Source organism: Paramisgurnus dabryanus, chromosome 13, assembly GCF_030506205.2.
Source record: "Paramisgurnus dabryanus chromosome 13, PD_genome_1.1, whole genome shotgun sequence".
Classification (NCBI taxonomy): Eukaryota; Metazoa; Chordata; class Actinopteri; order Cypriniformes; family Cobitidae; genus Paramisgurnus; species Paramisgurnus dabryanus.
The window spans coordinates 11,765,151-11,792,922 of record NC_133349.1 but is presented as its reverse complement, the minus strand read 5'-3'; the positions used below and the strand labels follow the sequence as shown (position 1 = coordinate 11,792,922).

The 27,772-nt window shown below is 37.4% G+C and overlaps 1 protein-coding gene across 1 annotated transcript; it reads left to right on the top strand.

Annotated features, from left to right (window-relative positions):
• Positions 1 to 773: 773 nt before the first annotated feature.
• LOC135788946 (mitogen-activated protein kinase kinase kinase 5) lies at positions 774 to 23,578 on the top strand. Its single transcript, XM_065298452.2, has 28 exons — positions 774 to 1,209; positions 1,568 to 1,707; positions 2,334 to 2,521; positions 2,932 to 3,100; positions 3,706 to 3,812; positions 3,967 to 4,137; positions 7,012 to 7,124; positions 7,565 to 7,724; positions 8,393 to 8,543; positions 8,661 to 8,765; positions 8,963 to 9,012; positions 9,382 to 9,477; positions 9,710 to 9,803; positions 12,120 to 12,253; positions 14,056 to 14,183; positions 14,532 to 14,668; positions 14,759 to 14,864; positions 14,977 to 15,134; positions 15,562 to 15,757; positions 17,706 to 17,865; positions 17,986 to 18,154; positions 18,315 to 18,497; positions 19,991 to 20,096; positions 20,219 to 20,450; positions 20,700 to 20,818; positions 21,344 to 21,429; positions 22,596 to 22,672; positions 22,752 to 23,578. The coding sequence occupies exons 1-28, from the start codon at positions 882 to 884 to the stop codon at positions 22,846 to 22,848; spliced, it is 3,960 nt and encodes a 1,319-aa protein (XP_065154524.1). The 5' UTR covers positions 774 to 881; the 3' UTR covers positions 22,849 to 23,578.
• Positions 23,579 to 27,772: the final 4,194 nt, after the last annotated feature.

Below are 27,772 nucleotides of genomic sequence, written 5' to 3'. Positions count from 1 at the left end.
TTGTTCCTCGACTACAGCTTCTATAATAATAAACGAATGAGTTATTATTGTCACCTCTCCTTTGATTTTTTTAATATATATATAATGAATCCTTTTTTAGATACTATTTGTTTCGTCATTTGACTATTCATTAGATTAAGTTTCTTTACATTAAATCTTAAATAATAATAATATGATTATTAGTTATATTATATAATATAAACTATTAATTCATATAATTTGTACAAACTAAATTATAATTTAATTAAATAAAGTTTATGTATACGTAATAGTGATTCAACCGTTCGAAAGTTTAGGGTCACTTAAACATTCATTATATTTTTCCACTTTTTAGAATAATGGTAAACACAAATATAGGAATTTAGTGTAGCCAATAACATCTTAAATACATCAAAACGATGTATATTTTAGCACCCTTTGCCTAGAGTTTGACAAACCGTGATTTTTAAAATGTAGCTTTATAATTAAAAAAAGTTTTAAAACAAAAAAATTTATCTATTGACATAATTATATTTTTGTCCACAAAAAAAATGTTTCGCATATTTCCTATAGATCAAAAGATTTTTAAGATGACGAAAAACATTTTTGTGAAGTGACACAAAACCTTTGAACGGTTGTGTAAATACAGTTTCCAAAACAAGGGGATTTTTTAAAAGCAGTTGTGAAATAGTTGTCGGTGTCATCTTGTGGCAGGCAGGGGTCGCACAGCTGTTCGGTGGAAGAGGGCGGGGTAAAGTGGGAGGGCGCGTCAATACGGATCCTCCTCAGAGTCTTACCTGGAAAAACCACGGGAATATTTTAACGTCACAGTGAAGGCATGTCAGGAGTGCCTTCAAGAGGATGACTTTTCAATAAGCTAGACTTCATTTTGAACACACACCATGTACACGACTGAACGCAGGCGCATGAGCCTGCACGAAACAAAAAGGAGGGATCCCGTCCGAGTTTCAGCTGGAAGTTTATGGCAGGACCCGCTGGCTCTCGAAGTCGGCGTCAATAAACACTCGATATCGCCGCGGAATCGTACCAGGGCTTTATCGGTTGTGTATATCGCGCTTGAGGACAAGTCCGTGGCGCAAACAGAGGAAAACCTTTCGCTGACATGTCTTAAAGAAGCCTGCGCCGACGCGCACGCAGTAATGAAGAGCGTTGCGTTCGAACGTATTGCCCTCGGCAGCCCTGAAATCCTGGACACTTTCTACAACGCAGGCAAGTTGTGACACGCGCTAGACAGGGTCTCCAACCTTTTTGTGAGCAAGGGCTACCACAGTGGATAAAAGAATTTGGAGGGCTACTTTTTGAAGTCTACAGAAAACTTGTTTTACTGGTTGATTTTATTTAATGTTTCATCATTACAATGTATATAAATACAAACATGCATAAAAGAAACCAAGCTATTATATAAAAAATATAATAAATAAATATTAAAATTGAGGCTATTCATAATTCATAATCATTTATTATGCTTTGTTGGACAACTTTCTGTGTAGGGGGACCACTGCGCTAAAAAAACTTCCAGAGATATGTATGTTTATTTTTATGAAGTGCATTTTATACTCTGTTTTAGATGTTGCTGTGGTGGAAATGAGCAACTGTATTTGTCAGCCGTCCCTGTTTTATCACCTGGGTGTCAGAGAGAGTTTCAGTATGACCAACAATGTCATCCTGTACTGTAACAAACAAGAAGATGATCTGCAAGTTGTAAAGGTGTGAATGTTTTTTCATGACACTAACAATCATAACTGATGATGTTTGCAGTATTGACGTAAGGAAAGCTGGCTACTTGTCAGATTTTTATTCCACTATTATTATAAAATTTAGTTTTATTTTTGAGACAATTTGTGTATAGCATTAGCTACAAATAAATCAACAATTTTTACCTGGAAAATTGTTTTCCCTGTATTTTCCAGCAGCTCAGTTTGTAGGGTATTGCACTTATCCAAGCACAGGCCATGGATTTGATTCCAAGGAATACACATACTGATTTATACAATGTATAGTTTGAATGTCACATTGGATGAAAGTGTCTGGCAAATATGTAAATGGAAAGTAATATAACTCTTGACAACATCATTTGTGCAATTGGACATATACCTCAAAATATTAAAAATTAATTTCAATATGCTTTTTATCCAAAACATTATTCTTCATTCAATCTATACATTTATTTCAGTATGTGTGTTTGCTAACGCAAATCCTCTAGCAGTTGAGCTACAGAGATATAGCCCTTGTGACAAATGGCCCTTGTGGCAACTGGCCCTGGTCTCCCCTGTATCAAAACTATAGTTAAAAAGTTGAGTTGGTTTTCATTTGATCTTTTGCATTCCTAATAGGAGCAATGTGGGAGCTACACTTTTATCCCCTACATGGTGTCACCGCAGGGTAAAGTGTTTGCCTGTGATGCCACACTAATGAGGGGAATCACAGATTTCCTCCATTCTAGCTTTAAATTTGAATCCTTGCTGACCCCTTTGGTGGATCGACTTGTCAAGTTGTTTGAAAGTGTTCACATTCATTCTAGGTAAGTGTGGAATATTTACTGTTTATTTAATAAAAATGTGATTCAGGATTGGGAATGATTCTTAATCTGTTTTATAGGCAACCAGACAAATCTGTACTGTATGTTTACAGTAAAGAAATACGTAATAGGAATTTTGTCCTTATTTGTTCACCCTCATGTTATTTTTTCCATGGAAGTCATTTACATGGAAGCACTTACTTACATTTATCCACATTACTTTTTTTTATTATAAATGACTTACTGTTCTAACAGTTAAGTGGTACATTTTTGAAATATTTTTTTGGGAAGCAAATCTATGACCTTGGTTTTACTATTCTCATATTTACCAATTAAGACAGTAAGGCTTTATGTCATTGACTGTTTTACTTTCATACAGTCTAAATTTAAGTCAAATGCTCTCTGGCCCGCAGTGAATACCTGCATGAGGCGATCCGCAGAGAGATCCGTCTGGCTCGAGAGCGCTACACAGGACAGGCATTGAGTCAGGAACTGGGTCGGATCCAGAAGCGCTTGGACTCGGTTGAGCTTCTGAGTCCAGACATCGTAATGAGCCTTCTTCTGTCATACAGAGACATTCCGGTGAGTCATTTGTATAAACATGAAGTTATGTTATCTGACGAACAACGTGTGTAGCTTTTCACATTTCGTTCCATTTATAGCCCCATTATCATATTTTTCAATTGTGCATTTTGTCAACCTTTGATGTGTTTAGTACATACCTACATACTTCTGTCAGCACGTCTTTGTGTGAACGTATTGACTGCTGCTGTGATATCCACACCCCAATCTGTTTAATTATTAATGAGATGTAGAAATGCAGTCCTGCCAGCCGTAATATGTCAGTCATAATTGCTTCCTTAAAGCAACTTCCTGTAAATGATCATCATTGTTTAATTTATTTAAGTTTTTTTTTTATATTGTGCTATTTAAATTTATGTGTATTAAAACAGTAAGATCTACTTTATTTCTACTTGTTAACATAGATTTTTTTATATGCTCTCTCATTTGTAAGTCGCTTTAAATGGAAGCGTATGCTAAATGTTAAGTTACCGTAATTTTTACAACACATACTGAAGAATATGCAAGATTTATTGTCAGAGGTTGTGAAATGTTATAGGGGCCAGTCAAATGTATGAATAATTTATTGAAATGTAACTCTTCCCTATTTCCCCATTTGATTCAAGGATTATGCTTCTATAATAAATCTGGTGGAGACATTAAATAATTTGCCCATGTGCATGGTGACGGCACATCAGAACATCAAATTTCAATATATATTTGCACTGAACAGGTGGGCATTGTCTCGATTCCTATTAAACATATGTCCTGTTAACTTGCTTGTTTTATTCATAATTATTTTGTTTTACATCAATAATTATATTCATAGTGCTCTCTGAACCTCACTTAAAAAAAGTTAATTTATTTGTTTTAACATGACTTCACAGGAGGAATGACCCTGGTGACCGTGCCAAGGCTTTAAAGCTCATTTTACCCATTGTGGAATCGGGGGGCTCGGTGGCCTCAGATGTTTACTGCCTGTGCGGTCGCATCTACAAGGACATGTTCTTGAGTTCGGGCTTCAAAGATACAGACAGCAGAGACAAAGCATGTTACTGGTGGGTCCTTTCACGCACTGATAAACATCCGTTTTATTATAGTGTGCTTTGCTTTCCCTTTGTAAATAAAAAATGCAGAAACTTTTTTTTTCAAAGTGCAGATAGTATTTTTGTCTTTTTCCGGGAAACATATTTAAACATAAACTTACTTGAGAAACAAAAATGCATATTATGATATAAAGCATTGCTGAGATTAAATCAGTAAGTTTATTTTTTTGTACTGCATTGGCAAATTTTAACTGTTTATTTTAAGCATTTGAATGTACACACAACATTAAAATTATATTAGTCCTCCCTGTTAGTAGTTCACCCAAAAATGAACCTCGGAAGACATTTCATAATCGTATGAATTTGTTTTGCTTGTTGGATGTACTTTTTTGAGCTTTAAGGGGAAATCAAATTTTTTTAAGTGTTATAATTGGGTCACCAGTGCTTCTATCAACCTAAAAAATGTAAAAAGGTCAACCCAGTATCTTAGTTTTGGTAAACCATTCTCTGCAAGCATGTGAAAAAATAGGTAATTGAAATTTGGTTCCCCTTGTGATGTCAGTAGGGGTGACCCCGAATAGTCGAAGATTCGATGCATCGATAGGAGAAGCCTGATTCGACTACCAATCTCATAGTCGAATTGTCGCAGATGTGTTAATGAATTCACATATAACAGCTTTCTCACAATATATTAATATACTGCATATTATGATAATGCTGCAAATAATATGTGAAGTAGCAGCTTTCAATAAATATTTTTAAATTGTTAATAAATCCAACAACCCCTGTGACCGGGCTTCACGTCCATAAGAGGTTTCTATGTTTATAAACCATTGCCTCTTTGTTTCGACATTTAAAAGACAAAGCTGGCAAATTAAACTATGACTTTCGTTCTTTTAATAATTTCTATATTTTATTTTATTTATAAATCACTTTGGGTTATCTGATTTAACTATTTGGCTTGTGTTTTGTTTCCGTGCACTTGAGGCATTTTGCATATTTGTTCTGCACTTTGTTACTTCTGACCTTATTTTATTTAAAAAATTGTATTTATTATAAACGTAAATTCCGATCTAATTTAAGTATGTACATTTTGGATAGCTTTTCGTTGTATCGATGTTGCGCTGTTGCGTGCTGGATATGCTTGCGCATGTAATTTAGCCGAACGGGCTAGGTGCTCTGCATGCGTCTCATATTTAGGAGTTCATCAAACTAAACATTAAAAAACGGATGTTTTTCGACGAGTATAAGTTTTTAAAATGTATTTAAAACGGAGTGGTTATATTGTCTATCTTAAAGTTAAACTACAAAACAGGTAAGACGTTTTTTTTTTTTCGGTGATGAAACGGAAACTAGTATCCGCACCGAACCTATTTCTGCCTGACACGAATGTCTTTCTTGTGATTTAATATTATGGTCAGTCGGTGTTCACTTTCAAATGATAGCAAAGAGATTCCTGAAATAAATAATATCATCCGGTCTTTCTGTATCTAAAGTTAATACAGAGATGATCAAAGTCAAAGCAAGCAAGCAGGTATTTCTGTGCTAAATAATAACGCGTAGTGTCTATAAAATCATTAATTTCAGTGTTTTTCTTGTTATAAATTAAAGTTTAATGAATTGTATATAAAGATTAGTTTTTATCATTTACAGTCACAATCACAAATTATTTGTCATTTCTCATTTGTCGGGTTTTTTTGGTCATGACTGCTTTGACGCGCTATCTCCAAATAAAATAAAAACACTGAATTGTAGCCGGAGGTTCCAAGGAGGATCACCTTTGTTATTTTTTTAGCTTTAGTTATCAAAATGTATTTTTGTGTGATGTTCTGTAGATCGTGGCTTTAAAATGTTATGAGGAATAATTAAACAAATGTTGCCTTACATTTTACCTTAAAATATATATATATATATATATATAAATGCATCGTCAGTTTTGTCTTCGTTTATTACTTGAAAGACAGTTTTGGTCACTTTATCAGACAGTTGTTTATGTGTGCTGCTTGTGAAAGAAAATAAAAGTTACCAATTTGTACCTGGTCTGGCCCCCTCCCAACCCATGCACACAAACATAGATGATTCGACTATCGGTCGACTATGGAAAGATTCGAAAATTCTGATTCGAATATGTAAATCCTTAGTCGAGGACACCCCTAGATGTCAGAAGGGGATAATAGCGCCCCTCAATCTGCACTATCCAACCACAGCACTGCCATTTAGTGCAGAGATCAACTCATTTGCATTTAAAAAGACACACATACAAAGTGGCAAATAAATAAATTATCTACAGAGTTCCCATTAGGATAAGTCCCACCCCAAGAAAATACATCTTTGTTTTTTGTCATGATAGATAAAGGTCTTAGAAAAACACATGGGCGTTTGCACACTGTACTATAAAAATGGATTTTATTTCCGTCATATAGGTCTGAAATTTCATTCATAATGGTCTTAAAAAGGTTATAAAAAGTCTTAAATTCGACTTGTTGAAACCTGCAGAAACCCTTTATTTATGTGGTATTTTGGGCTTAAACTTCAAGGACACACCTAGAAAAGGCACATTTTTGCTCACACCTACAAAGTGGCAATTTTAACATGTTATTATAAATTATCCATTTGAGCTGAACTTCACATACGTACTCTGGAGACACTTAAGATTTATTTGACATTTTAAAAAAATCTTACGAAAATGGCCCCTTTAAAAATTGGCCGCCATCTGATGCCATTATAAAACTGAAAAGAGCCAAGATAATTCTGTGTTTGTCTGAAAGAAGATAGTTATATACATTTAAGGTGGTATGGGGTGATTAAAATATAGGGTGAACTTTTCTTTTAAGCATTGATCCAATTATGTTTTGCTAATTTTTTAAATATTCCACTCAATTGCAGGTATGGCAAGGCCTTCGAGATCGAACCCACTCTGCACTCTGGAATCAATAATGTTGTGCTCCTAATAGCCGGTGGGCATGAATTCGACACCTCTGTTGCGTTGCGTAAAATAGGTTGGTTGGTTTGTTTATGCATCCCTCATTTAGCTTCACTGTCCTGATTATGTGCTCCTTAAACAAAAAGGTCACCATGTATGATCTGCCCCTCCCGTCATGTAATGCTTTGTGAGCTATGTATCATCTGTTTTGCATTACTGATATTTAGTGGCCTACTTGTGGAATTTAAATGCTGGAGGCAGTGGACATGTTGAATGGTTGAAAACAATGTGTATAGACAATGGTAAGAAATGGCAGTTCATGAAGGTTAAACTGGTGTTGGCATGGCTTATTTTCTGTCTATAGACATGCATGCCTTGTCCTGCTTTACATAAACAGACTTGAAAGTGCATGAATAGATACTGTTTGACTATGTTGAAATTGAAACTATAGCCCAGAGTAATGGGGGGTAGGTATATGAGTTTTGGTTTGAGCGGTTCTTTGTGCCTGGGGTGCAGGTGTCACCCTGAGTAGCCTGCTGGGCAGGAAGGGCTGTCTGGAGAAGATGCAGGACTACTGGGATGTGGGGTTTTATCTGGGGGCCGGGATCTTGGCCAATGAGCATAAAAAAGTGATAGAAGCTTCTAAGAAACTCTACCGACTCAATGCACCCATGTGGTGAGTAAAAGAAATTACTAACTTAATATTAGGGCTGCCTAATGATTAGTCACGACTATTCGTTTGCAGAATAAAAGCTTTGTTTACATGGTTATTATACACAGTATATATAAATACAAACACATGTTTGTATAATTTTAAGGAAAAAATATATTGATATAATAATATCAATAAATATATGATATAAATTATATGTAAATATACACATTTTTATACACATGCAAATATTTCTTAAATATATACATGCATGTGTGTGCATTTATATATAAATAATTATTATACACATTACACACACATTTAATATGTAAACAAAAACGTTTATTCTGCAAACGATTAGCCGCGACTAATCGTTATGCAGCTCTACTTAATATTCATGTTGGTTTGGTCGATTAAGTAGTATAAACCTTTGATACTGTCTTGTTTCATTTCTTTTAAATTAAGGTTATTTTCATCTTTAGAGTCGCAAAAATAGTTTTGTTAGCCAACTAAAAAATCAAATGAGTTTCTAAATAATTAGGAATTAAAAGACAAATAGAAAGAATTAATAATTTTAACAACTTAAAATACAAAATTCTCTATTTTATTCGAAAACAGACTATGCAATTTCCTGCAGATACGGTTCAAGTAAGACACGTGTGCTTTAAAAGTTGATTTGTTTCTGATAATAGGTATATTGCATCCATTATGGAGACGTATATACTGTACAAGCAGTTTGCCAAACCACGAGAAGTGAATCATCCCACACAGGAAATTATGGACTTTTGGATGGAGTTGATGATACAGGCATGCAAGCCAACTGTTTCCACAGCACGCTGCCCAGTAAGACCACATTCTGTTTCCTCAACATTACTGTACTGTACTGTACTGATTTTATTTGGCATTAACCACAATTTAAAGAAAGCGTCAAGAACATAAACAAACCCAAATTATTTTTAGGTTCTCATTCTGGAACCCACTAAAGTGTTCCAACCCAGCATAATAAGTGTAAGTGAGGAAGACAACACTCGAACGGTGCAGCTGAGACACGTTATACCTCTTGAGGTAAACACGTACACAAAAACACACGCAATGCATTCACGTATTATTGTGTAGGCTGCGGTTTCATCGCATTGTGTTGTTGTGCAGTGTAGTTACATGTTTATAAATAATTCATCTTTAAAATGTAGGACAGCACTGCACTGTGCTATGAAATTTGTTTTGTGTACATGTGTGTAATTAGCTTTTTTTGGCTTTCCCAGAAAGGTCTTCACGAGTGGACTTTCCCGTCATCCGCCATTCGCGGAGTAAGGTACTGTACATTTTTGGGAATACTGTCGTTTTTTTAATTTTCCATTTCGGACAGGCTGAGAGAAGCTTTTAGAGTTCATGCAGCAGTTTATAGTCCCCAGTAGGGTTGCTTTGTTTGGCCACAGGCCACAGATTTTCTCTGAATAGTTTTTTTTTTTTAGAAACTTCCTTGCTTTTTAGTTGACGCTCGTTATCTCCTTTCCAGCTTTTTTTAAGCTGTAGGTCAAAGAACTTTATACCTTTTATGTTCCTGTTTTTAGCCCTTAGGGTAGTGGACAGCTTCTTTACAGGTTATGTTCCAATACTTGCTATTTTGTAGGTTGATAATATTAATATCAATAACTGGGACCTGAAAATTCCTCTCTTACAGCATCTCAAAGTTTGATGAACGTTGCTGCTTCCTGTACGTCCTGTATAATTCCGATGACTTCCAGTTGTACTTTCCCAGTGATCTTCACTGTAAAGGGTAAGCTTAGCTCCGCCCACAAACACACTGCCAAAGACAACATGTACGGGAAGCTTTTGTCATCTAATGAAATAAGCATAAGTGATTGTGTAATGGCAAAATAATTGAGCGCAGTTGCAGAATGAAGAATAATGTAGAAATCATGAGGAAATCCTTCACTGAAATATCATGACTCACATGCTTTTACATTCACCTCATGCTCTTATCCTGTAATTTGAATGTCACTTTTCAGGTTCTGTGATCTGGTGAATTCTCTATTGCATCAAACTGAATCTACAGTGGAAGATTCCAGTGCTGTCAGTGAAGGAGGTGAAGGAGTTTTAGAGGTGAAAAACTCAACTTGTTTCTTGTGTATTTCCTAATTTTTTGTACAGACTTGGGTATCCATTTAATTTAAACAGGGGTGTCAAACCCTCTTCCTGGAGGGACGGGGCCTGGGCTGCGTTCAGCCCCTACAAAACTTTGCACAACGTTTATTAAACAGAAATGGTGATGCATTGAACACTCTGTTGTGATGACGCAAGGGTTGCAACTACGGTAGTTGAGAGGCCATGCTTTTTGTTCTTTTGTAAATACGTGTTTAATACTGTAAATACACTTAATGTTACAGTCATTGCCCTTGCCGTCCAGAATGAAAGAGAACATTCCAACTTGAACCCGTTGTGCGGGCTGTCTCTTTAGTACCGCGTGGTTCATTTACTTGTTTCTGCTGATTGGACTGCAGTTATGACACACCCACCAAACAACAAAAATGTATCTCAAACCCTGTTGCACATCAGTGCACACCGTTTCCAGGAAACATGTCGTCCAACCCGGAAACCGCAGCAAACCTTTGCGCACCATTTTGAACTTGAACCCCCTGTCTCTGCAGAGTTTTGCTTTAACCAATCAAACACACCTGATCCAGCTAATCAAAATCTTATTAGGTGTGTTAAAGGGACACTTCACATTTTTGGAAAATAGGCTCATTTTCCAGCTCCTCTACAGGTATTCATTTGATTTTTACAATTTTTGAGTCCATTCAGCTGATCTCCAGGTCTGGTGCTACCACTTTTAGCATAGCTTAGCATAATCCATTGAATCTGATTAGACCATTAGCATCGCGCTAAACAATGACCAAAGAGTTTCAATATAATTTTTTACTATTTAAAACTTGACTCTTCTGTAATTACATTGTGTACTAAGACCGACGAAAATTAAACGTTGCAACTTTCTACGCCAATATTGCTAGGAACTGTGTAATATTATTGCGCCAGCTGCACCCATGGTACGGCTGCAAAGTCCTTGATTTTTATTCCAGAATGATAGAAAATCGCAACTTTTAATTTTCTGTCGGGCTTAGTACACAATGCAACCACAGTAGAGTCAAGTTTTAAATAGAAAAATATTGAAACTCTTGTTTAAATGCTGAAAATGTTTAACTCTAGGGGAGCTGGAAAATGAGACTATTTTTTTTTTTTTTAAAGTGGAGTGTCCCTTTAAGGGATGTTTCAGTTTAAAGGGATACTTCACCGATTTAGCATTCAGCTTTGTATCTGTAGAAACCCGGCAGTATTACTGAATGACCATGTTTCCCTCCCTCATTTCCCCCTGAGAGGAGAGATATCTGCATTTTGGTTCTGCAAAAAAGTCCTCCGATGATGTAATATGACGATTTTTGCATCATCGGAGGACTTTTTTGCAGAACCAAAATGCAGATATCTCTCCTCTCAGGGGGAAATGATGGAGGGAAACATGGTCATTCAGTAATACTGCCGGGTTTCTACAGATACAAAGCTGAATGCTAAATCGGTGAAGTATCCCTTTAACTCTGCAGGACACCAGCCCTCCAGGACCAAGGACCTAAGTATTTTTTTCTATGTTAAAATATCTTTCTATCCCAACTCACTGCTTGGTTGACTCTTCCCCAAAGAGTAAACACTGTAGCTCCGTGGCCGTGCAAAACATTACTCTGAATGCGTTTTTGGGTTAAATAGATGTCATTACAATATAAACGCAGTTGTGTACATGGTACCACTACATGACTTGCAGTACCTCAGTGGTTCTCAAACAGGGGGGCCAATTAAACACCTTAATTTATTATCAATTGTTTTATGTCATGAATTTTCTTTGGGGGGCTCACGAAAGGATGCACCATACAGATACCGAAAATTTGGAGAACCACTGCATTACATCTAGTTTCATAATGTAACTGCACTGTCTGATGGTTTGCTTCCCGTTTTACTAACTTTAGTAACTTAACTCCACATTAAAATCTGTTTCCTGTTCTGTGTCCTTCTTCCGGTTCAGTGCTCATGTAAACATTAACTGTGTACTTTAATGCTGCTTATGACCAAACTGTGCTTAGCTATGCTTTTAAGAATCCAGTCGCCTTTTAACTTATCTTAGTTGACGATTGCTTTGTTTTAGTTGTTGTGTAATCGTTAAACAGACAGTATTAGGATATTTTGAGATTACCGGCGTCAGCCAGCAGTTGCTTTTTGTGTACATTTGTCAATTTTGAAAAAGATATCTTGATATATAGCATATAGGTTTGATTAATTTGTATGCATATGTATTACATCACAAAAGGTATACAAAAGTTATTGAGTGCTTTCAGTTCTTGGGATCACATGACAGTTTTATTTCTCCACTTCTTGCAGTACATGTACGAGAGAAATGAGAATGGAGACAAAGTGGTGTTGGGTAAAGGCACCTATGGGGTGGTGTATGCTGGTCGAGACCTCAGCAACCAAGTGCGCATTGCTATCAAAGAAATCCCAGAGAGGGACAGCACGTAAGAAAGCAGTTTTTTCATTGCACTGGTATTTATGGTTGTAAGAAATATTTTTATCAATCAATTCAGCTTTGAAATAATTATTTAAATAGTACATAAAACTCATGGAATGAACAATGAAAACACATTGCAGGGTTCCCACGGGTCCTTGAAATCCTTAAAGGTTGGTGAATTTGGGTAAAAAAATCCAAGGCCCTGGGAAGTTTTTATAAATATACATACATTGATACAGGTCATTGAAAGTGATTGAATCTATTTCATCCAAGTTTTCTGGGAAAAAATCCATATTATTCCCTGTGTAGTGCAGGATAATTTCATAAAAATTCTAGCACACATGCTAAACTGTTAATTTAAATGCTTATATCTTCTGTATGCGAATGTTGATTCATACCAAAATGCTTTTTTGCTTAGTTGTGTTTGACACATAAACAATATGTCTTGGGTTACGTATGTAACTGTTGTTCCCTGAGAAGGGAACGAGACGCTGCGTATGCTCTGCCATACTTCCTGCGTCCATGTTACGCCGTCTTTGGCAATATTTCAAATAGCGATATACTTCCTGGCTCCCGCGTCACCCTGTCTTTTTAGTTAAGCCTCACCATTGGTTAAATTTGATATACATATTCAGACACACTTACCCTTGGAGGCGTCCCCAAAGTGTCACCGCAGTGATGTAGCGCGAGTTCCCTCTAAAGGGAACTTTAACAATGTATCTTAAAAGGTAACACGATGTAACCTTGCTCTCACTTGAAATGTGTCCCCACATTTAGTCCTTGAATTTGAGGGTATTGGACCGGGAAAGTCCTTGAAAGGTCCTTGAATTTGAAGTTAAAGGAATAGTCCATTTTCTTAAAAGAAAAATGCAGATAATTTACTCACCACCATGTCATCCAAAATGTTGATGTCTTTCTTTGTTCAGTCGAGAAGAAATTATGTTTTTTGAGGAAAACATTGCAGGATTTTTCGCATTTTAATGGACTTTAATAGAGCCCAACATTTAATACTTAACTCGACACTTAACAGTTTTTTTCAACCGAGTTTCAAAGGATTATAAACGATCTCAAACGAGGCATAAGGGTCTTATCTAGCGAAACGATTGTCATTTTTGACAAGAAAAATTAAAAATATGCACTTTTAGACCGCAACTTCTCGTCTAGATCCGGTCGTGATGCGCCAGTTTACAAGTGTGTTGAACAAGGACCGTTCCTACGTTGTTGTATGTCAACTGATACTAATTAATGTCTTTGTGTCAGTTTATTGTTTACAATGGTCCGCAAATGTGCGTTTTATATATGTAACACGTGACCTCCCTACGTCACTACGCATTTACGTTAGGTCACGCTGGACCGGACCTAGACGAAAACTTGTGGTTTAAAAGAGCATATTTTTTATTTTTCTTGTCAAAAATGACAATCGTTTCGCTAGATAAGACCCTTATGCCTCGTTTGAGATCGTTTAGAGTCCTTTGAAACTCGCATTTCAAATGAAAACTTTTAAGTGTTGAGTTAAGTATTAATTGTTGGGCTCTATTAAAGTCCATTAAAATGCGAAAAATCCTGCAATGTTTTCCTCAAAAAACATAATTTCTTCTCGACTGAACAAAGAAAGACATCAACATTTTGGATGACATGGTGGTGAGTAAATTATCTGAATTTTTCTTTTAAGAAAATGGAATATTCCTTTAACTAAGGTGTGGGAACCCTGCATATATTCGCTGTGATTGTGGTCATTTACATGATTCAGATAATCATATATCTACTTGGTCTCATCATGGTCTCTTATCTTTCTCTTCTGGCTGATAGTTACTCTCAGCCACTTCATGAGGAGATTGCCCTTCATAAGAGGCTGAAGCACAGGAATATCGTTCAGTACCTGGGCTCAGTAAGCGAAGACGGTTTCATCAAGATCTTCATGGAGGAGGTTCCTGGAGGTGTGCTATGCTTTGTCATTGTTCTTACTTGAACGGTTCCTGTTTGATGACATGGAGAAATATTGATTTTGTAAAGTCTGTTGAGAAATCCATGGTTCTTTGTAAGGGCGTTTTGTGTTGAGGTGGGGAAGGTTTCTAGACGGGAGTGTAAAGGAAATGTGTTATACTGTACACAAGACTAGATAAAGGAATTCCCCCTTAAGTCACGTCCCCTTTCAAATGCAAACCCGAAATGGGATACCCACTGTGAAATGGTTGCTGACAATGTGTAACCATAAAACCAATGTTTAAGGGATTATATCTGAAACAGTAGTAAAACATGTGTTGACTTGCTTTTCCCCCTGACAGGAAGCTTGTCGTCTCTCTTAAGATCAAAGTGGGGACCTCTTAAAGACAATGAGGCAACCGTGGTCTTCTACACTAAACAGATTCTGGAGGGTCTGAAATATCTTCACGATAACCAGATCGTCCACAGAGATATTAAGGTAAAAGATGTGTTACGCTGCCAGGAGTTGATTAACATCAAAATGCTGTTTTCATATTTCATAGCATTCTATTGATTTCCATGTCTCCAGGGTGATAATGTTTTGATAAATACATACAGCGGTGTGCTAAAGATATCCGATTTTGGCACCTCAAAGAGACTAGCAGGAATCAACCCTTGTACAGAGACATTCACAGGTAAGTCGAGCCATGTATTGAATAGTTCTCCACTTGCATGCGTCTCATGTTACATTATGTACACTTTTTGTATGTTTGCTTTACAAACTACTTCTGATTCACCTGACCTCAGGCACACTGCAGTATATGGCTCCAGAGATCATTGACCAGGGTCCTCGTGGGTACGGGAAACCAGCCGATATCTGGTCTCTGGGATGCACCATCATAGAAATGGCCACGGGGAAACCACCTTTTCACGAACTGGGGAGTCCTCAGGCGGCCATGTTTAAGGTTAGTGTGCTTTTAAGCTTAAATGGATATATGTTTCAGATACATGCTCCCTAAAATACCTTCACAAACCTCCAGTCCGGTCTACAATTTAGGGTCCCAGCCCCCATACACCCAGTAAAGAAGCATTTTGTGAGACTCTCATCACAGGCCACTATATGAATATACAAAACACTGTTATGCAACAAACACAATAGGGGTGCTGCACAGTTTTGCATCATAGCTGTTACTATTTTTGCACAGCTGACCAATCGGTATCCACATCTGAAACGAATTATTATATAAAGACTGTTATATAACTACTTTAAAAAAACTGTGAGGCTTATTTACATTCCTTAGCCACATTACATGTGGACATTGCTATCATCTCAAGCTGTCATTGCATACTATTTGATTGACCTCAAATCACACCGGGTTTGTACCCCTGCAGGTGGGCATGTTTAAGATCCACCCCACGGTGCCAGAGTGCATGTCAGAGGAGGCTAAAGGTTTCATCATGTGCTGCTTTGAACCCAACCCAGATAAGAGGGCCACGGCTTCTGAGCTCTCAAAGAACAGCTTTCTGAAGGGCAGCGCAAGAAAAAAAGCCAAACTTCAGACAGATAACCTCCTGAAAGAACCTCATGGTGAGCTAATAACTTTGTCTCTAGACCCTTGTAAATATAAATGGTGAAAACACAGGGGATTTTAAATCTGGCCTCTTTAAAGGTACAGTGTGTAGATTTTAGAGGCATCTAGTGGTGAGATTGTGAATTTCAACCAATGGCTCACGTCCACAGCTCACCCCTTCCTTTCAAAAAGCATAGTGAAGCTACGGTAGCAGCCACAGGACAAACCAAGCACGCTGCACATGCCCTGAAAAGTAAAGCCAAAACGTCTCGATCGCCCCCCTGTGTCTGGTCCTAGTATAGGTCATAAACCCCACCTCTCCCATGTTATTCAATGAGACTTGAGACCATCTAAACAATTTAATTACACTTTAAGTATCTTTTTTTCTGAAGCTGGTTTCTGTCAACTACTGTAGTTTTATCACGCTGATGTAAATTTCAAGTGTTTGTTTTTAAAAGAAGCTTGTTTTTAGTTAGTTATTTAATGGCGTAAAAATGGTGGTGTCATTTCATGATTGACAGCTGTTATATGCGCATTCTGCGAAGGCGGGGCTTTGATTTTGCTGCTTTACTTCCTGCACACTACTGCACAGGACTGGTTCCAAAATCGCTCCTGCGCAGACTCAAGACCTAAAATGTCAGCGCCGTGTCGGGTCGTCCATCTTTTTTTACAGTCTATGGGACAAACATGCTTAACAACATAGTAAAAAACGCGCTTTATAGAACAGTTTGTCCATTTAGGGCTACTGTAAAAACCTGACAGCAACTTCCATGTATGTAGATATAATGACTCATTCTAAGGTAATAAAAACAATACAGTTCATTTCATAGTGTCTTTATACACCACTGATAATATAGTTATGTATATTATATTGCATTTCTGTCAAGAGATCCTTATAAAAGTTACACATTGCACCTTTAAAGGAGCTGCAACTTCTAGTGGTTAAATTTGGTAACGCAGTTTAAATTCGAAATATTGGAGACGTTTTGTTGTCTGCAAATTACAAACCCACACAAGTGGATTTTTATAACTCAATCTGCGGCTCATTTTTGGAGTTGCGTCCACTGGAGGTCGCATTTAAGTAAAAACTGGCAACCACATTGTTTTTCAGAGAAACAGATATGTGAACTAAGGATGTTTCCTAAATATATTGTAGTACTTTTTTATTTTGTACAGTCAGAAACCTACATACAGTTTCTTTACAGGAATAGTTAACCAAAACATTTAAATTGGCCAATATAAGAGAATTGAGGTCAAGCAGAAGGCTCTGACCCCATGTTTCAAAAACATACATACAGTACTGTGCAAAAGCCACCATGCCAGAATTAGATTTGTTGTTGCAATGTTATAGTGATCATATATAATTGTTTCTTAGTCTCTTTAATATAATACATCCAGAAAATGCAGAAAATGTGTATATAGTATTAAAAACTGTATAAAAATGTAAACTGATGTATCAAGTTTTGAGGGTAAACTCCCCTTCCACTTGAGCAATAGCAGAAAACTGCAGGATCTTTTAAACCTAAATAAAATTAAATCCTAATTTTAAAGAAATTAGTCTTTTTACTTCATTCTGCTCAAAAACACTTAAGATTTGTTTAGTGCCAAGAGAGGTCACACTGAACACTGATGATGCTTAAAAGAAATAATTTTTTTTGTACATATTTCCTGTATTTTCTGTTTGTATCTTAATAAAATAGATTGAAAAATAAATATGGATGGACAATAAAACTTTTAAAACAACAAGTCTGGTGGGGATGGCCTAAGACTTTTGCACAGTACTGTATATAGTCAAAAGTGCAAGGCCTTTTAAGGCATTTGAAGAGTATATAAAGTATCTTTTAGTTTATGTTGACAACCTTTATTCTCATATAGATGACGTCACCGCTAACACACATTGCCTGATAGCCATGGTGTCTTAAAAATTAATCATGCGAGTTTATATGTTTTTGTTTGTTATTGCAGACTTTCACAGGAGCATGTCTGTACCCATCGCTTTGCGCGTGGAAAACGCAGACGTTGACCACAGTGAATTGTCCAACTCTTTTGATGTGAGGAGGACCACACCTCTTCTCAAAGTAAATGACATCGCCGCAAGTCCTTCCAGTTCCAGCAGCTTCTTGGCGTGAGTCAACGCTTCCAACCCCAGATTTACATACTGACTTTAGCACACTCGTAGTTCCTAAAATGATGTATATATCTATATGCACATGTTTGGATATTTGTATGCATTTCCTGTTGGTAGGGTGCCAGATGAGCCCCAAGGAGACATGACGACAAGCCCATCCGGCTCTGGGGAGAATTTAGGTCTGTTCATGTTGAGAAAGGACAGCGAAAGGAGAGACACACTAAACAGAATTCTAACTGAGTACATCAATGACGTGATTCAAAACATTCAGGAAACATTGCCGCAGGTACATTCACACACACACCACTGTGTCACTTTATCTTGGAAACATCTCAAGTATATGACGTGGAATGCTGCCAAACCACCAGCATTTCTTTTCAAAGGTCTAAATATTTCTAAACTGAGGCATGTTTGAAAACATGCTTATCTTTTTTCCCATCTTCCAGACAGAGGAGCACGGTATCACCTCAGATCACATCAGCGAGCTGATTGGCTACCTAGGAGAGAACATCCGCTCTCCAGACAAGAGACACCTGACTAATAGCCTGCTAAAGTTGCGCTCCACCCTACTGAACGGTGCCGTGCCCCTCAGCAGCCTACAGGCGGCGCTCTTTAGCTTTCAGGATGCAGTATGTGATTTACTTTCAGTTTACTTTAATTTTACATGCTTGCACAGTCTTCAACAAACTAGAGGCCAGAAATCCAAGCTAAAGTTTCATGATCTAATTTCAGTGGTGTGATTTTTTTTTTTTTTTTTTGGATAAACTCATTCCTGAAAATGAGTCTCTCGTGAATCATGCATTTGTGTGTGTGTGATTTGACATTGATTTCATCATGCAATATTACAGATATCTAGGTTATATTTTTGTAGAAAACAGTAAAAACCTTGCTATTTCTAAGGTGAATTGATTCAAACAATAAAATTGGCCAAAAAATCCTTTAATTTGTGTAGCCAAAGAAGATATCCTCAAAAACACCATAGAAAGGCACTAATGGCGCTTTTCCATTGCATAGTACCCCACGCTTTGGTTTGGTTTGGGTCGGGTCAAATTACTTTTGTGGGCTTTTCCATTGGGTGCAGTATGTAGTACCCAATACTTTTTTTAGTACCACCTTGGTTGGGGTTCCAAGCGACCCGAGCTGATAACAAAACGTGATGCGAAAACACTGAAGATCACTGATTGGTCTGAAAGAATCGTCACTACCAGCGTCATCACTATAATGTAAAAGATTAGCTTTACCTTCATGCTAGCTTGCGCAGTCTCGACTAAAACCTGGTGTCATCTGTGCTTCGCTGTAAGTTCCCAAACTCCCTTTTAGCGATGGAAAAACATCCACATGTTGAGAATCAGGAACTTCATAACTGATGCCATGGGTGTTTGTACAGAAACTGTCATGTGAGACAAAGGTAGTGAAATACGCAATGTGCAAACATCTATTTGTGGTGGTCAATTTTTATTTTGTGATGGACTGAGAAATAAATACATGTATGGGAATGTACAATGACGCTCTCACTTGTATGATGTCAGAGCAGTAGGCAGCGCAAATATAAAGACACGTCTATAATCCCTCCCACTCCGAAGTGTTACTAAACTCGATGGAAAAGCTAACCAAGCCAAAGTCAGGTGAGCACGACCTTACCCAAACCAAAACAGGGGGTACTATGCAATGGAGAAACTCCATTAATAACATTTAAACCCCATACAGAGTGTTTCCCAACCCTGGGAAGTTTTCCTGGAGGCACACCACACATTTTCAAACCCTTTATATTCGAACACACCTGAATCTATTCACCAGCTCATAAATAGAGACTCAGGCTATGTCCGAAATATCCCCTTATCCCCTCATTCACTATATGGTGCACTCAATAATGTTCACTATGATTTCGGACACCACTAAAAATGGATGTTATTTGGACACAGCCTCTGTGAGAGAAATAGTGGGGTCAGATGTGGGAAACATCCTAAATGTGCACTGTTTGTGTACCTTCACGGTTGGGAAAAGCAGCACAGCAACACCCTAGCAACCACTCATTAGCAAATCATGATTATTGCTTTTTTCTGAAAATCCAAATTTTTCGAAATATTAAATAAAGTTAATGAAGTGCTGCTTGTGTTTGTAGGTAAAGAAGGTTTTGAAGAAACAGCAGATTAAACCTCATTGGATGTTTGCTTTGGACAACTTGCTGAGACAGGCTGTACAGGATGCCATTACAGTTCTGCTCCCAGGTATGAAAAAGCACCTGCTGAGAAGTGACATAGTCCTTGTATAATCTATATTGCCTCCATTGCACCATTGAATGCTGTGCTACTCACACACTTTCACAAACCCATTTCCATGTGTTTCTCAGAGCTCAAGCTTCAGCTACAGTCATCGTTTGAAAACGAGGAAAGCTCTATAGAAACAGAGCAACCCGTTGAGGCTGATCCTAGGGAAAATGTTATTCCCCTCATAACGCTCAATGAGGAATCTGATATCCCTCAGAGATCTGAAGAGAGTGATGAGAAACTTACCAAGAATCTTGTCTCCAGTCACTCCTCACTCACAAAGGAGCTGTCCGAACTCCGACTTGAGTCCAGGAGGTATCAGACATTTAACTGTACCTTTCTAAATGATGCTCTTTTATACATTTTAATGTTTGGCTTTATGTTTTTATTAGAAATTGTTATCATGTCATTCGCAATACCTAGTGGGATTGTTATTCCTGATTGCAGTGAAGATGGAATGCAACATTACTGGAACTGTATGATAAAGATACACCTGTATGCACGTCTAAAAATGTCACCACAAGAGGGCAGTAAATGAAAATAGTTTTTTATGCTGTGTTCCAGGTTGCTGCTTCAGTTGAATGAAAAGGAGAAGGAATTCCAGGAACTTCTCAGGAACTCGCTTCAAATGAAACAAACAGAAATCAACACCCTGGAGGTCAAAGCTTCCTCTGCTGCTACAGGTTACTTCCTTTTTATTACCCAGGGACAATTTATACTGCATTGGTTTCTTCATGATAACTTCCGTCACTCGTTTTCTACGTAAACATGTGAACAGCTTCTTCTGTATGAAAGGCAGTTCTCTCCTGAGGTGTGGCCAAGGAACGATGAGTGTAAAATGATCATATCAAGACTCCACATGCCACTGCATGAGTTTAGTTAAGGCAGTAGTTTTGCTACAATGGAGATGTTGTGTCATCTGTTACCCAACCTAGACTATCCCTAGTTTAAGCCTGACCCTCAGGCCTTGTGTTTTCAGTCTGTGTATATAGTTGATATAATACTATTGTTCTGCTGGCGATAGGAGAGACAAATGATTCGGAAACACGGCTCTATAATTTTTGTCGTAGGTCTTTTTGCAGTAATGCCATATCACTGGGAAAGAATTCAAATTATTTGTATTAATTGATGTATCACGTTAGTATCAGTTTATGTTATTTAGTTTGTCTTGCAGCCAATGTGTAAGTATGATCGTTTTTCCCCCACAGATAAGAAAATATCCCCCAATCCCCAGAACAACGCTATGGTCCGCTGGTTAAAAAGTGTCCCTGTGGATGAGAAAACCATTGACATTGTAAGTGGACCTTTGAAGCATTTTTTTATTAGGTTCTAATGTTTAAGTTCAGTAATTAAATTTTAATGGAAATGAAAAGGTAATTAGTCATTATGTTCACAAATGTCACTTAAGGCATTCTATTGGTGTTTGACAATTTTACTATTTCGCTGCAAAACCCTCCAAGTACGTAAATCTCCAAAAGTCTTCAGTCACTCTTCACTATCCTTTCTGAAAGGTAAAAGGCTCAAAAATTTGGTCAGTATTCTAATATATTCTTTAAATCTCCTTTAACCGGCTAAAAAAATATTGCACCTTGATGACCGCATACCATTGTTCATTTAATTCTTCATCTGTGCACTTAGAGGACTTTGCTTAAAAATTAACATAGCGTTTAACAGATTTTGCCAAAAAACTTTTTTCCTAATGTTTTTTGATAAAGATGCTGAAAGCATTTGGTTAATATCGTTATCTTATTTTTGACTGAGGTGGCATTTAGCAGCTTTTGCATAGTTATTTTACATCAGTGGTCTCCAACTTAGTGCTTACAGGCACCGGGTTGCCCACACTGAGTCTGTGAGTTGCCTGCCAAAGCAAATTCTATTGAAAGCCTAAATTTTAATATTGATTTAATACATATTTTTATAATAGCTTGGCTTCTTTACATCAACAAGTAACAAAATAAAAGCAGCCCTCCAGATTTTTATCAATTTTTTCCAGTTTTATTCATTGTGGTAGCCCTTGCTCACAAAAGGGTTGGAGACCAGTGGCGGCCGGTGACTTCTTTGTTTTCAAGGGTGATCGATGCGAAGTTTGTCACCACATTTATGTAGCCCGTCGTGTGTGTTCTGCGCGTTAAGTGATCCTATGAGCATCACGTGTTTTGTGAAATAAGTGCCTGCTGCACACACGTCAAAAGGGTTTATGATAAAAGAGACCCTCGCTTTTGCCAGACACTTGCATAATCTCATGCGTAATCAGAGTTTACTGTTAATGGAGTGTCTTGCGTGTATTTTGTGAACGTGAGCGTCTCTTTTATCATAAACGGTTTTGACGTGTGTGCAGAAAGCACTTATTTTGACAAAACACATGGTTCACATGACGCAACAAACACATATTTTGAAAACATGAATGTAATGTGTTGAAGGTAAACCGTGTTGATGTAATCTTATGCTTTTATCTTTAAGCTTGTTTATCATGACTTCACCTTGGATTGTCTCATCCATCTCACATGCAGAGATGACTTACATTACTGTGGCATCAAGTAAGTTAATCCTGTTGTAAGCACACATATGTAAAAAAAAAAACTTGCAGTAAGAAATCTATTCATGTATGTTTTTCAGAGGTGGGATGCTGTGTCGCTTGTGGGCTGCTATTTCCAAACAGAGAAAGTCATGTCTCAGTCCAGTTAAGGAGGACGGTGAAGACACCCTTCTTTAACACACCAGACTTAATCTAGTTCTTTTTTTTTAAGGATATGAGCTCAGTGAGTTTGCAATTTATAGTCTGCCCTTTTATTTGGCACTGTTATCAAGTGACACTACGATAAAAGACATTCATTTCAAGAAAAGAAATCCACTGTCAGAAACATAAATGGTCAGAAAATTATCCCTAGCTGTCATTGGGGCAGAAACCTTTCAAAAAGTACACTTTTGCACCTTAAATTTCATATTAGTATGTCAGCAGTACCAAATATATACAAAACTGTACCTAAATGGTGCAAATTAAGACTTTTTTAGTGCCCCAGTGTCAGCTTGGGGCCAGTTTGTACATTTTTTTATGACCGTGTATGTGAACTTTCTCAGGAATAACCTGTTGAATAATGTAATAAGATTCAGTATATATTTTTCTGTGAAATCTTTATCAAAACATTTATTATGTGAAAATGTTTCATATGTATTAGGGTACAAAGAATATGTATTTGTATTTATGAATTGTGCAATCTTATACTGACCGTTAGCTTAAAATACTACTAACAGTGAAACAAGTTTGATTAATAGTTTGTCTTGGAAATACATGTTTTAATTTAGTTATTTTATAAGCCTGTGAAATTGCCTGCTTTGTTCTTTATGCATATTTAATGAAGCAAGATTTTTTATTTTAATGATCAAACTGTGCTGTTATTTCTTATATTGTACAATATATGTAAAATGGTAACAATCCAAGCTGATGCATATTTGTAATTTTTTTAATGGTGGGCTTGAAATACTTCAGTATACTATCTCATGCGCAGTGGAAAACATCCTCGTGTACACAGCACATTATGTCATCATTTTCCCAGTGTGAACAATCTCACTAGTGTTATTGACATTTCTCAGTGTGCAGTGATTTGACTGTACTGGCAGATGCCAGGTGGGTGGTTCATAGGCCTCCTGGAAGAAGTGATGGCATGCACTAAGACTAATCTAAAAAATACATCCATGCCGCCCTTTTGTTTTCAAACTGTTGATGCTACCATAGCAACAGCCACTACGTCACACTATTACCCCGGCCTCCGGGTTAAAGACCATGTTAGTACTTACCGCATGGATGTTTTTCTCTCTAGGGTTTATGTGACTGTGATCATCGTCTCATTGCCACTTCAATGATCAAGCAAGAACATGAAGTACTTAATCACACATTTACTTTCTAAAGGAGATGACCTAATCAATGGGCTAGGCTTCTCTATTCTTTCAACACATTGAGTGCATTGAATCAATTTTATTACAATACATCACAGTCCTCTGGTTCTTATTTGGAGATCAGGCTTTTTATCTGTGTCATGCATGCATTTACAAATGACATACAGGATGAGATCAATGGCCGGTTGCATAAACATAGCTATAAAGTAACCAGCAGTTTGTTAGGGCTAATCAGTCCTTCTACTTGAAATTAAATTAGACCAAACTATCATTTTATGTAACACTTAAAGGTGGGGTGCCTGATCTCTGAAAGCCAATGTTGATATTTGAAATCACATAAACAAGCACGTCCCTACCTCAATTGAATCTGGACCTTCTTCTCCGTCCCACACATACACAACCCAGGCAACGATGTCAGTAGACATGCCCCTTACTGTTGATTGGGTACAAGTGTGTTTCGGTACTCGGCACCCTGCCTTTAAAACAATTGTTTTGAAGAAAAAATAACTTTAAAAACTATAATAAGTTTATGCAACAAGCCACTGGGTTTATCATTTTACAGAGCCATAGCATGGCTTCACTGGGCGGTTTGTACAAAATAGTCCCTTTTTTACAGAAAATAGTATGAGAAACCAAAAAGTATAATATCTTAATTGTGCTAAAAAATTAACATGAGCTCTCATAGCACCTCTTCGGTACTAAGAGGACTTCCTGACAACTATTTCTGTCTTAATCCACAATCTCTTCGCAACAAAGTGGCTCTTATTCTGAACTCTAAAATGGACAGAATGAGATTTGATCCTTTACCATAACAGTCTTAAATCTTCAGTGGGAGTTTGTATGGCATCTAGTCTGTAATCTGCCTTAATTTATTTAAACTGGGATGTTATTCGCTTGTCTGCGGTTTTCCGATTTAGCTAAAGAGAGCAAGACATTTTCCACTGACGCACAATGCTGGTCCAATTTTACTGTTTCCCTTTAATTGATTTTACATCACTGGAAAATTGCCCTTTAATGACTTGGCAAGTATATTGGCTGGCAGAGTATAGTTTGCCCTTGAAATCTGGTTGTAGTTCAAAGCTGTCCACATATTTGTGAAACAGTGGCATGTGAAGCAGACACCTCCATGCCGGAGATTTATACTTTGGCCATAGATGTTTTCCTTTGCTATGTATTTTCTCATCATTTGTGACCTTTTCTGTGTATGCTATTTAGCGTTTTCATTCACCTTCTCACTATTAAAGGAAAACACCACCGTTTTTCGATATTTTACTATGTTCTTACCTCAACTTAGATGAATGAATACACACCTATCTTTTTTCAATACGTGCACTTTTAATCTTTTTACAGCACTTCTTAAAAGTGTTAGCATTTAGCCTAGCCCCATTCATTCCTATGGCTCCAAACAAAAGTTTTATTTTGTGCCACCATACTTACTCGTGTAACTACTCATGTAACAGTCTTTAAATAGGGAAAACATGGAAGTGTTTGGTGGCTTCTAAATTCATCCCTGTTTGGAGCCATAGGAATGAATGGGGCTAGGCTAAATGCTAACGCCGGATTTCCACCAACTGCGGAGCGGCTGCAGATCTCGCGTAGACAGAGCAGTACATCAAATCCATCCAAAATTCAAAAAAATAAGAAAGCTGCTAAAACCATTTATTTATGCTCTATCTTTAATGTATTTATTATACCATATACTTTATCATTTAACTACCCCTGGCTCTGTTCTTGTCTATTATTTGTTGTTTCTATATTAATGACTTTGTAATGTTTGTATTGCAAAGATTTAATAAAGGAAAAAAACACGAGATCTCGCGAATTCAGGTATGATCACGCGATAAAGTCATGGCTCCACCCTGCGGAGCTATCCGGCATCCGTCAAAAATAGAAGCTCTGCGTATTTGTGCCGGAGGGCTGCGGATGGCCGGAGCTGTGACGGATTCGGAGCGCAGTCAGTGGAAATACACACATTGACTTGAATGGAAACCGATTGACTCTGCTGCCGTTCCGCAGCCGATCCGCAGCCTTTCCGCAGTCGGTGGAAATTGGGGGTAACACACTCATATGGCATTGTACAAAGATTAAAAGTGCATGCATTGAAAAAGATAGGTATGTATTAATTAATCTAAGTTGAGGTAAGAACATAGTAAAATATTGAAAAATGGTGGTGTTTTCCTTTAAGAAGATCTTTCTGGCTCTCTTTTGTGCAAGCTGGTGATGCAATAGACCCTTTAAATGTGGAATAATAAAGACTTCTGAGCATCTCCATTCCCTGTATATTTGCTCAGTGGTGGTAGAGCATTGATTTAACAGCGCAAAAGGTCAAAGGTTGGAACTCAGGTGAACACACATACAAATAAAAATGTATACCCTGTAATGCACTGCAAGGTGCTTTGATAAATGCGACTGCCAAATATACAATTATAAACATCATTTTTAATAATAATAATAATTTTCTTTATCATTGACATTATCCACATTTAAAAAATCTGTATTACTACTTTAGATCCTTGAGTTTTATAAAACAAGTTGTCTACTTTAAAAAGATGAAATTAAGTGCATGGAAAATTACGGCTGTAGCGTTGGACCCCTACAGCTGACAGGAAGTAACAGTATGGGATGAAATCTGGCAAAGCTCCAGCAAGTTTTTGCCTTTTCATTGTTGTAGGAAAAAGAGAGAGGAAAGAAAATGTTGTGAATGAGGAAATAACAATCCGGATTCAAACCTGTGCCACTCTTAACAGTTCAATAGCTCATGTGTCAGGTCCAGAGACTTTTTGAACTTCCATCCTGCATAGTAGAAACAGCAGAGAGTCTGAGTATGCTGCTATATGTTTGCATTAGTAAACGCACTTTAACATGCGTGTCTGAATGACTGTAATGATTGTGTAATGAAGCAGCAATGATAGTTATTTGACCTTTTCTCTGTTGCTTATCTTAGCCGAGTCTTCTGCAACTCAAGCATGTCAAATGAGTGTGATCTGTCGCTGCAGTCCTGTTTTAGCTACAGGACGGACAATTTTGCATCTGCAGTGCACAGACGTTCCCTGCATGGATTTTACATTATTTCCAGAAGAAGTCACTCCTTGCATTAAAGCTGTAACTTAAAATGTACCAATAGGCTATATTTCAACAGGCAAGACATTTTTAAGAGGTATTTAAGCTTTTAAATGGATCCAGTGGGGACTGAAATAGGGTCACAAAGGGTCTGTTTCTTTTTTATTCTCTCTCTTCCCAGTAAGTACAATATTGTCATGGTAATGAATGAGTGGTTCTTTGGATGGGTCAGTAGGGGGTGGGGCTGCATTAGGTCAAAAATGGGGGCTGTGGTCACTCACTGCAATGCCGGCCCACAAGGAGTTAAAGTGGAATGATCAAACCATGGCTTTGGAAATGGGTCTGTGGGAGGAACGCTATTTGCGTGTCCCATAGCTCTGTGCTATAACAGAGATTTAATGGGGTGCTATGGGTGCTGAGGAACTCATCGGACAAGGCTTTGGAAAATATATAATGCTATTGCATGTATTGATTTTATGATTTAATTTGGAAAAGATGAACGTGAAGAATTATGGGCCATTTTCCACTGATTTCCTCTGTGTAAAGGTTTGCAGTCCACGTTATTCAATTTGTGGAACTTACACAAACATACCATGACTCTCCATTTCAAGCACTTCTGGAAAAGTGAACTCATTTTGGTATCTGTTTTAGTGACAACTAAGTGCTTCAATACGCCAAAAGTC

Excerpts from the sequence above, each read along its gene's own strand:
- LOC135788946 (XM_065298452.2), top strand. The coding sequence starts at position 882 with ATGTACACGACTGAACGCAGGCGCATGAGCCTGCACGAAACAAAAAGG. Across the intron at positions 15,135-15,561 it reads CTCAGGCGGCCATGTTTAAG|GTGGGCATGTTTAAGATCCA; the intron begins GTTAGTGTGCTT and ends GTACCCCTGCAG. Across the intron at positions 20,097-20,218 it reads CATTACAGTTCTGCTCCCAG|AGCTCAAGCTTCAGCTACAG; the intron begins GTATGAAAAAGC and ends TGTGTTTCTCAG.